Source organism: Triticum dicoccoides, chromosome 5A, assembly GCF_002162155.2.
Source record: "Triticum dicoccoides isolate Atlit2015 ecotype Zavitan chromosome 5A, WEW_v2.0, whole genome shotgun sequence".
Classification (NCBI taxonomy): Eukaryota; Viridiplantae; Streptophyta; class Magnoliopsida; order Poales; family Poaceae; genus Triticum; species Triticum dicoccoides.
The window spans coordinates 643,233,334-643,243,878 of record NC_041388.1 but is presented as its reverse complement, the minus strand read 5'-3'; the positions used below and the strand labels follow the sequence as shown (position 1 = coordinate 643,243,878).

Below are 10,545 nucleotides of genomic sequence, written 5' to 3'. Positions count from 1 at the left end.
TGGTAAGGAAGCAAGTTTTGATGGTTCCACACATGCTACTTATTGCCCTCTTTTCTTTTCTTGAAAATCGTTTGTGAATGTCAAAATTTCCAATCTAAACTTTGGAGTTTAAAGTTTTCTGCGTGGTCTTCAGATTGTTGTTTAGCCTTTTCTATGTCCTACAGTTTCAATGATTCAAAATTTAAATGTACTTTTCAATGTTAATACCAGGCACAAATCTCCCTGTTTCAGACAACAAAACAACGGCTCTGGACAGTTCTACACCATTGGGGAAAAACGAGGCTACAGTCATTATTCATCATGGAGATTATTATGATAAAGGTGAAGAAGGTGCTACCTCAGATAATATGGATCCTTCCCGCTCTTTTCTGGTTCTCAGAAAAAAATTCGTTTTCGAGGTATGGTAACTGCCAATTTTATTATCTTCCTCTCAACTTCAGTTAACTTCCTTTTAGTACTATCTCTTACAGTCAAAACATGTTTTCTTTTGGAAAACTACACACTTGTTAGTAATTTTTGTCCTTACACTGATTTGAAGTAATAGTTTAGAAGATCTTTAATGGTGAAACTCACTAAAAGAATCAATAGGAATATTAACCATCACATAACATGTGTCGTGGTCCTGTCAAAAGACAGTCTAATTTTCCTGTTTCACTATCCAAGAAGGAAAAGAGTGATAGAACAATTTATTTTGGGTGCTGATAGATGGTTTAGCCCATGCCAATTTGGTTGTGGGGAACTGGGGATCGTACAACTGCAAAAGAGACGAAATTATTCACCTGTTTACGTCAATATGATGCCATGGCATATCAAAATTAGTTTAATGTAAATATCAAAATTACCCTTATGAAAAATAGTTTTTGAATAAACATGTTTATAATACCCTGGAAGATCACCTAACAGAGCTGGTAAAACAGTCACCTGACAGACTTTGCTTAGGCTGGTCGTAATGGCAAGTATCATAGAGTAGTATCATCCGTAGTGCATAGTATTATATGTTAGTATCATAGATGATTTCATTTATTGCCATGCATGACACATAGTAGCATAACATTTAATATGATACAGTATCATGATATGATACTCAACCCTCTCTTTCTTCATTTAATTATATGTCACCTCATCAAATTTGCCTAGTTGGCATGCATGATACTACCTATGATGGCAAATTTGACCTGTGAACGAAATCAAATCACAGAATGAACTGCCCGTGAAACTATTTCACGCGGCTGATCTTTTTGTGTGACGCCCGACACGAAGGCGCCACACTACACTGTGCAACGCCTCATAGATAGGCGCTACACGTCTGGCCAGCGTTGCACCCCAGACTGCCTAAAAATTGCTAAGTCATTGTGCAGAGCCTGAGAGCTAGGCGCTGCACTGTATAGCGTGGCGCCTAGCTCTCAGGCGCTGCACTAGTGGTTGCACTATAAAATGAAGCAACCACTAGTGCAACGCCTAGAAGCTAGATGTTATACTGTATAGTGTGGCGCCTAGCTCTCAGGCGCTGCACACTGACTTAGTAATTTTCGGATCACACGGGTGCGACCAGCCTTATGCTACTCACGCACAGGGTTCCATGGAAAACCTGCCTCATTATGAGGAGATACAACTTCGCTTAATTAACATACTGGCCAGCAATTATTTATTTGATGCCATTCAAAACATGCTTCCAACGCATAAATACTATAGGATACGATAAAATTAGTTGCAAAAAATCAAACTCTGCAGTGTGGAATTTCTTGGCTGCATTAACTGCCTTTTTCACCATGGGCCAGATAAGATAGATGCTTCACGAACCAAATATAGGTATTGATTATCTTGAACAGACATGATCGAGTTTGCATTGAGAAAGCTCTGAATTATGTGACTTTCAACGCTTATAGCACCTTCCAACACCTTGATCACCATTGACATGGAAGGCCTATGGCTGCTATCATTCTGCAAACACCACATTGCAAGCTTCATCATTTGGATCACTTCCTCCTGGCGTGAGACACTATCATCACTATTATTATCGACGATCAGATCAATCCACTGATTGTTTTGAGCCTTTTCTCGTAATAAATAAATAATATGAACATCCTCCTCTGGCCGAGAACGGTCAATGCATTTTCTTCCACTTATTATTTCCAAGATAACAACACCAAAGCTGTACACATCGACTTTTTCAGTGATCTGCGATGTTAACCATTCAGGTGCCAGATACCCAGGTGTTCCTCTCATCATTGTCATTACCTTGCTTTGATCCCTGTCTATTAACTTGGATAGTCCAAAATCAGCCACTTTGGCATTGAAGTTCCCGTCTAAGAGAATTTTTTGTGGTTTGATGTCCAAATGAGCAATTTCTCGTCTGCACCCTTCATGAAGATAGCATAGGCCCTTTGCAATATGTAGAATAATCTTGCATCGGGTGGACCAATCAAAACGGGTATTACTACGGCGGTTATAGATCCACCTATCAAGCGACCCTCTTGACATATATTCATATACCAGAAGCCTATGAGATTTCTCTGCACAAAAGCCAATAAGCTTGATAAGATTGATGTGTTCAATGCTGCCAATAGTTTCAACCTCTGCCAAGAATTCTTTCTTTCCTTGCCTAGCACCTTCCAAATGTTTTACTGCAACTCTCTCTCCATCGAGTTTCCTTTCAAAAACAGAACCAAATCCACCTCCCCCGAGTTTTTTACTGAACCCTTCAGTACATTCTCTCAACTTCTCAAAAGAAAACCTCGTTGGCATTCCTGATAATAATTGATTGAATTCAGAGTCTTCATCGTTCTCTTTATACTTCCTCCTCCTTTGCGGATAAAGAATGGCAACAATAATAAGTAATATAAGAATACTTGTTGTTGGAAGTGTAATTGCTAAAATGACCTTCCTTTTGTTTAGAGTGAGATCAGAACTGGAATCGGAGGAGCTATACTGCACCTTGAGATAAGCAGTGGAGTTGTAATGAGCAGCTTCAGGTTGTATCGACTGCAATGAGAAAACCTTTGTTACCCAGAAACGTTCACCATTGGAATCGTTCTGGCCATACCTGAACATAACAGCCCTGCAGGAACAGTTCTTCAAGCAGGTTTGAAGTAGTTCAAATTAGTATTACTCTCATGAGAACAGCTGCACTGCCCATTTGTGCATATCCCGTAGTCCCCGCACACTGTTGGGTAAGCACAATCACCCGAGATCCTGTACTCCCTCTTCCCAAAGCATGATAATTGCTCATCACAATGACGAGAGATTTCCATTACATCAGACGTAGTCCACTGATTTTCATTATCAGACCATTGATGCAGCCTTAGGCACCCATCATACTCTAATCTCATATACTGGCTGAACTGGGATGATGGCAGCTTGAGATAATCAACAATACCGAAGTAGATAACGGTACTCTGTGTTGACGAGTCATGATAAGGTTTTTTTGGTGCGTCTAAAATGATTCTAAGCTCGCCATTCTGGAATGTAACATTTGTTGGATCACTTACAGTCTTACTACTTTTCACCGATGGATATGAGAAGTAAAGTTGTGGTGGTGTGGATTTGACATAACCGTATAATCCATCTCGGAGTACAGTAATATAAAACTGATTCTTAGTCGATTTTGTAGCTGCGAGCCTCATACCTTCCATAAGTGATTGCCCAGGGACCAATGAATCAGTTGGATGGTCCAATGACTGCCACACAATGGCATTCTTCTGATCAAACATCACCAGGTTGCCGTGCTTCATGATCTCCATGCCATCCACGGATTTGCCAGAAGTGCCACTTGACCAAACCGTCCTCCCATCGGCATCACGGAGTACCAGGTCGCCATGCCTAGTAAGCTCAATGGTGGCGTTCTCCCTGACAGGAGTATCCCTGTTGGCTGACCAGACAACATGTGGCCCTGACGGGATAATCCGAAATCCAGTGTCACTGCCATAGATCCCGACACTGGTTATAATGAAGACGGAAAAGATGAAGACGTCACAGGGGGAGGTGCAGAAGAACCCTGCGCCAAAAGACCACCCTTGAAAGCGCCCAGCAACCATTGTTGAATGGAGGACGGTGGGGCGTACTGTTGTACCGTCCCCGTAGTTGGAGAATGCGTCTGACAGAGAGACGCTGTTATTGATCCACCTTGTTGAGAGGGAGGCGTTTATACTGATCCCCATTGTTGCACCCATGTAGTCGTCAGAGGCGAAGCCCTGCACGACCAACAACGATGCTACAGCTGCAAGCACGACCAAGAAGACATTGGCAGAGCCCATGGTGCCTGCACGAAAAAGAATGCTGTAAGAAGAAACTCGCATTTTTGACAAGAAACGGAAGGCAGATTAAGGAGAAACTATCGAACCTGTAGATCGGAGCCAAAGGAGCAAATGAATGTGCTCGCCGAAAAGGTAGCCTCGCCCCAACGAGAGGTGCCTATAGACTCAAAGTCTCGGTCTTCCTTCGTCTCCGGTTCATTGGATCCAGCATCTCACTCCGAGCCTCTCAGCGTGGTTCCTCCTTTTTAGCTCTCCATACGTACATGGACTGTCCAAACGCGTCCCAAAAGGTCACGGGTTGGCTGTTCAAAGTCATTGCCATGAGAAATTGCTTGTCCTATGCCTGTTAGAATCATACTGCCAAGAAAATTGAAAAAAGAATCATACTGTCAAGAAAAGCAGGTGTTGATGGCAAGAGTAAATTGCACAAAATCACCACTTTGAAGACTAGGTTTGCGAAAAACACTACAATACATTTTTTTTAGAAAACACCAAGTCTACGGTAATCTTTTTGCAAAAAATACTGATCGGCGACGTTGCCTCAGTTAAGTGTGTTTATGGCAGACGGGGCCTGCCAATCAGGCTTACGTGGCACAAATTTATCACACCGTTACATTAAATCGATTGCTAGACATGGGACCCGCTTGTCAGTGTCATAGTCCTCTCTAACATTTTACAAACCAGCCCCTACAATTTCACAGGGACACCCTTCAATCAAAAACATAAAAGCAACCAGCTCCATGGATTTGGCCTGCGCAAGCACACGAGCAGAGCAGTAGTACGACGCGCCGATGGATCTCGTCGCCGGCGAGGAGGCGCACCGTCGGGTCTGGGGGAAGGAGCCTGCATCGCAGCAAGCCGTGGAGGCTTGGTGTGGCGGCTGGAGAGCAGCCACCTTGAGCTCCTCGGCCGGCCGACTGCAGCGGGACGCAGAGATGGTCGTCGGCGGGCGGCGTGGCCACGCCGGCGAGGCGGGAACGGTTGGAGCTCCGGGATCAGGCGGTCGGTTGCCTCGTCGCAGTCGCGGCACACCGTGCGTCGGAGGGAGCCGTGCGACGGAACGCCGGCCCGCGTTGGGGTCGGAGTGAGTTGCAGCGGGGGCAGGGCCCGACCGGTGACGAGGGATGCGCAGGTGAAGCCGAGCAGCGCGGCCGCTGTCCTGGTGCGAGATTCCTGCCCGAGTTGGAGCTGCTGCTGCGATCGCCGGCCGGTGGCGTACACAGGTTGGGCGGCGGCAGCGCGATGCGTCTCTGGCACCAAGACCTCGCACGGGGTCGTGAGGATAGCAAGAGTAGGAGCCAGATTTTCTTATTTTTTTCTTTGGATGACAGGTGGACCCCCATAGGTCCCCACATGAGGATAACGTTATCAAACGTCGCCGTTATATTTGAGAGCTTAAGTGGTGCCACGTCAGCCTGACTGGCGGGCCCCGTCTGTCATAAACGCACTTAACTGAGCCCGATCCGCCAATCAGTGTTTTTTGTAAAAAAGATTACCATAGACGTGGTGTTTTTTACAAAAAAAATGTATTATAGTGTTTTTCTTAAACCTAGCCTTCAAAGTGGTGGTTTTGTGCAATTTACTCTGATGGTAAGGGAGGTATTTTCAAAGTAAGCACAGTTAAATAAGAAGCTTCACAATTAAGTCTCTCATGGCATCCTCCTTGCTAACCGTCGATCCTGGGTGCGTGCATGTTGCTTGGTTGTTTATGCCGGCTGATAAGATATTTATTAGATTGCGAGTTGTTTGTTGATTTCGTGAGTTTGTGTACTGAATATGCCAGTTGGCGACCAGCGTCTGAAGGACTTGGACAAGAGGCTATCTACTTTTTTGCTTTTCTTTTGGAGTTAATTACACGATAGTACCATAATTGGGGCCGTGGTGGCGAATTGGTACCAGTTTTGAAAATTTTTACGTGTCAGTACCACGTTTGGACCGAACCGTTGCAAATCGGGCTAAACTTCGTATTTGTACATATTGATGCTGGAACTGACCGCCCGGGCCCGCGCATCAGATGCCACGCTGGCGAATCGACACGCGCCCGCTCGCTCAATAGGTGCGGTCCGGCTCGAACCGGACCGGCCCGTGCTCCACTCTATTCCTCCTCGCCGTCTCTGTTCGTCGACGAACCCTAGCTCCCCTGCGCGTACGGCGATGGCGGCGGCGCCCCCGGGCGGTGGTGGCGGCAGCGGCGGTGGCGGCGACGGCGATGGCGGCGACGGCGATGGCGGCGACGGCGATGGCGGCGGCGCAAACCTTCCCCTCTTCGGCATCGGCGCGGCAGGAGGAATCGAGGGGAGATCTCCAATCGAGGGCGGCGATGGCTACTCGAGCTCTGAGTACTCCAGCGACGACGACGAGTTCATTGAGCCCGCACTGTCCATGGAGCAGCGGGTACGGTTGGCAAAGCAATGGGTGGCGAACCCTAGCAATAGCCATGAGCTGACCCACGGGCTCGGCGGCGTCCTGTAAGTTTCTGTTTCTGTCTCTTTTTTTTCTTCTCATTTATTTGCTAATTAGGGTTATAGTGTACTGATTAGGCAAATTGCATGTGAATTGTAGTTTATATGAAGACATATGGAATGTTAGGATCCATTTTGACAATAATGATCTGTTAGAGAGGAAATTAAGCTGTTCAGATGTGACATATCTAAATATGGTTGCATTGATGGAAACCCAAGGCTTTAGTATTGATGCTTCACTAATGTTTTACATGGAGACCCCAGGAGAGCAGGGCTTGGAATTGGTTGATAGTAATGTTAAACTACAGTTGATCAAGAGGCAGAATGAGGAGAGTTTGGTGCTTAATTTGCTATTTAGGGCTTGTCCACCAGCTGTCAGTGTACCACAAAAGGGTTTTGTACAGAAGCAAAATTTAGATATAACTGAATATTCTGAGCCTGTTGTTTTTGATCTTGCCGATCCTCCTGTTTATGCTGTTGATCAGCAAGGTGTTGCTTATGAAGGTCAGAGTAGCAGTTATATTGCAGCTGCAGGCCCTGCTGTTTTAACACAAGAGAGCAGGAGTGTTTTAAATCCCAAGTTAAAAGAAGTTGTGGAAGAAGAACAAGTTGGCTATGATGGCAGTTATGCATGTTCATCTGAAGGATCTGAAGGGCAGTATGATAGTGACATGGGGGATTTAAGGCCTAACTATAATGAGGAAATGCATGATGCTGAAGACATGGAGATGGAAGAGGGAAATAGACAGAGAGAGGAAGAAGTACAAGAGCAACATGAGGAAGAAACAGAGGATGAAGAATCAGAAGAAGAATTAGAGGATGAAGAACAAGTGCATTATGAGGGTGACACAGAGGTAGAGGAATTATTTGAGTTGGAGGATGATGACCCTATTGTTCCAGAAGAGGAGGAAAAAATATATGTGCCAGCAAAGAAGAAGCAGAAGTTGCAAGTAAGGAGGGGACCAACAACAAGGTCACATTCCAGTGTTTTAGAAGAAGTGCAACCTGATTGGAAACCATCATCAGATGAAGAAGATGATAGTTTATTGAAGGACAGTGAAGATGATGGGTTTGAGCCACTAGCATTTGTGCTACCTCAAAAAAGGAAGAGTAGGGCAAAGAAGAGGCCAGCTAGAGTATGGTACAATGAGGATTTGGAACAACCACACCAACAACTAAAACTGCATATGTGCTTCAAAGATCAACATCAATTCAAAGATGCTCTGTTGAGCTTGCACATCACTCAGTGCAGAGACTTCAAGTATCACAGGAACTCAGATCAGAGGATCATTGTGCATTGCAAGAATGAACATTGTAAGTTCTGCATTGTGGCAGCTGTTATAAAAGGGGGAAACACTTTTGTAATTAAGAAGATGAGGATACAACACACCTGCCCTAGTTCTACTGAAACAAGTAGGGTAAGTGCAAAGTGGCTTGCAAAGCAATATGAGCCACTATTCAGATCTGATGTCAGTACTAGCATGCATACACTTATTGATGCCTGCATGGAAAAGTATGGTGTGGATGTACCCAAGGCTATGGCATATAGGGCAAAAAACTTAGCTGTTGAGGCTGTGTTGGGAGATCATAGGAAGCAATACCCAAGGCTGAGAGACTATGCTCAGACTGTGATGGATACAAACCCTGGGAGTAGAGTTATAGTCACCACTGTAACTCCAAAAGCCACTGAAAAAATCCCACATCCAGGACCAAGATTCCATGCCATGTTTTACTGCATTAATGGAGCAAGGGAGGGATTTCTACAGGGCTGTAGACCATTCATTGGTTAGTTCATTTTAGCTTGTACACTACTTTGATGTTGTTAGTTTCAATAGGTTGCACATATAAATGCATTTGACATGTTATGTTTACTTCCTGTTTTAGGTATTGATGGATGTTTTATCAAGCTGACCACTGGTGCACAAATCCTTGCTGCCACTGGTAGAGATGGCAATAACAACATATAACCACTGGCATTTGGCATTGTTGGACAAGAGGACAAAGCAAACTGGTGCTGGTTTCTACACCAACTGAAGATTTGTCTTGGAGGAGAAGTTGGACAGTATGGTCCATATACTATAATGTCAGACAGACAGAAGGTATGTTTATCCACCTTGCTTTGCCTGCTAAATATGTGTTTACATGTGTATTAGACAGTAGCTTAGCTGTTTAAATTGTGTGCACCAGGGGCTATTATATGCAGTGAATAGAGTTTTTCCTAACAGTCATCAAAGATTCTGCTTAAGACACATATATGCAAACTTCCAAAATGCTGGCTTTAGGGGGGAGGACCTTAAGAAGTGCATGGATAATGCCAGTTATGCATATAATGAACACAAATTTAATAAAGCAATGGATGATCTCAAAGCTGAGAGTGTGGAAGCTTGGCAGTGGCTTAGTGCAATACCCAAGAAAACATGGGCTAGGCATGCATTTGACACAAATAGCAAGACTGACTTGGTTGTCAACAATTTGTCAAAGGTGTTTAACAAGTACATCCTAGATCATAGGAAAAAACCAATAAGAACTATGTGTGATGGCATAAAGGATAAGCAGATGGTTAGGTGGCACAGGAATAGAGAGAGTGGAAGGGAAGCTAGATGGGAGATCACATCACATTACAGTGAGAAGTTGGAGATTGAAAAGGAAAGGGCCAGGTACTGCAAACCCATTCAAGCAGGTGTTAACTTGTGGCAAGTAACTAGTGGTGAGCAAACACATGCTATCAATTTGGAAGTTGAAACCTGTGGTTGCAGAAAGTGGGACCTCAGTGGCATCCCATGTAACCATGCCATCTCAGCAATCAACAAGGCAAAAAGGTTTCCAGAGGACTTTGTAAGCAAATTCTTCAAGAAACCATATTATTTGGCAGCATAAGAACCAATGATATATCCTGTCCCTGGTGAGCATGACTGGACAAAGACCCCAGGTCCAGACATAGAACCACCAGCATTTAAAGTGAAGAAAGGAAGAAGGAAAGAGAAGAGAATAAAGGGAAAATTTGAAGTTCCAAAGCCAAAGTCCACCTCAAGAATGGGGACAATAACTTGTAGCAATTGTGGATTACAAGGGCATAAATACACAACCTGCCTTAAACAGTTGAAACCTGAGTTGGCCTTAAGAAAGAACAAACATGTGGTAAGCCCCTTTGTACTAGTTCTTCATTTTGATGTTTCTGTAAATTACCTTTCTTATTTGTAGTATTATTAACTGTGTTTTCTTTGAATTGTTTTCCAAGCCTGCTGGAAGGAATTCACAAGCAAGAGGTGTTGCTCCTACAGCTCCTTCAACAACACCTAGAGCTGCTTCAGCAACAGCTAGATCTCCTGCACCAACAACTAGGGCTCCTACACCAACACCTAAAGCTCCTGCACCAACACCAAGAGCTGCTCCACCTGCAACAACTAGGGCTCCTGCTCCAACACCAGGAGGAAGAACTGGAAGTGCTGCTGGTAGAGGTGGTGGAAGTGGTGCTGGTAGAGGTGCAGGAAGAAGGGCTGGTGGTGGAAGAGGATCTGGAAGAGCATCTTCTAGTGCTCAATCTTCTGCTGGGAGAGGTGCAAATTCTTCAAGGCCTTTCTCTGCCCCAAGGCAGTATGGTGCCTCAACTTCTAGTGCTCCTCCACCAACTGATGGCACACACACTGGATGGATGGCCTGGTTCAATGCTAGTAGAGGTGGCAGAAGGTGATGCAAACTTCTGTTGATTCTACAATGTGCACCTGCTACAATGTGGCATGTTATCTTTTGGTTTGATGCCACTACAATGTCTTGTATTCCTGCTACAATGTGCTTTATTTTGGTTTGATGCCACTGCAGTAACTTGTGCT

The 10,545-nt window shown here is 44.6% G+C and overlaps 3 protein-coding genes across 3 annotated transcripts in view; all 3 read right to left on the bottom strand.

The window, feature by feature from the left end:
* Positions 1-1,764: 1,764 nt before the first annotated feature.
* LOC119300294 (G-type lectin S-receptor-like serine/threonine-protein kinase SD2-5) lies at positions 1,765-3,051 on the bottom strand. Its single transcript, XM_037577310.1, has one exon. The coding sequence runs from the start codon at positions 3,049-3,051 to the stop codon at positions 1,765-1,767; it is 1,287 nt and encodes a 428-aa protein (XP_037433207.1).
* A 23-nt stretch (positions 3,052-3,074) lies between these two features.
* On the bottom strand, positions 3,075-4,253 carry LOC119300293 (EP1-like glycoprotein 2). The gene has a single exon (XM_037577309.1). The coding sequence runs from the start codon at positions 4,251-4,253 to the stop codon at positions 3,075-3,077; it is 1,179 nt and encodes a 392-aa protein (XP_037433206.1).
* A 5,866-nt stretch (positions 4,254-10,119) lies between these two features.
* LOC119300291 overlaps positions 10,120-10,545 on the bottom strand; it is a 3,428-nt gene continuing 3,002 nt past the window's right edge. The window contains exon 4 of the mRNA XM_037577308.1: positions 10,120-10,230. Within this exon, the coding sequence (XP_037433205.1) occupies positions 10,120-10,230 (111 nt within the window). The remainder of the gene's footprint in view (positions 10,231-10,545) is intronic.

What these genes read in the sequence shown, in the direction of transcription:
- LOC119300294 (XM_037577310.1), bottom strand. Translation starts at nt 3,051, where the DNA reads ATGTTCAGGTATGGCCAGAACGATTCCAATGGTGAACGTTTCTGGGTA.
- LOC119300293 (XM_037577309.1), bottom strand. Translation starts at nt 4,253, where the DNA reads ATGGGCTCTGCCAATGTCTTCTTGGTCGTGCTTGCAGCTGTAGCATCG.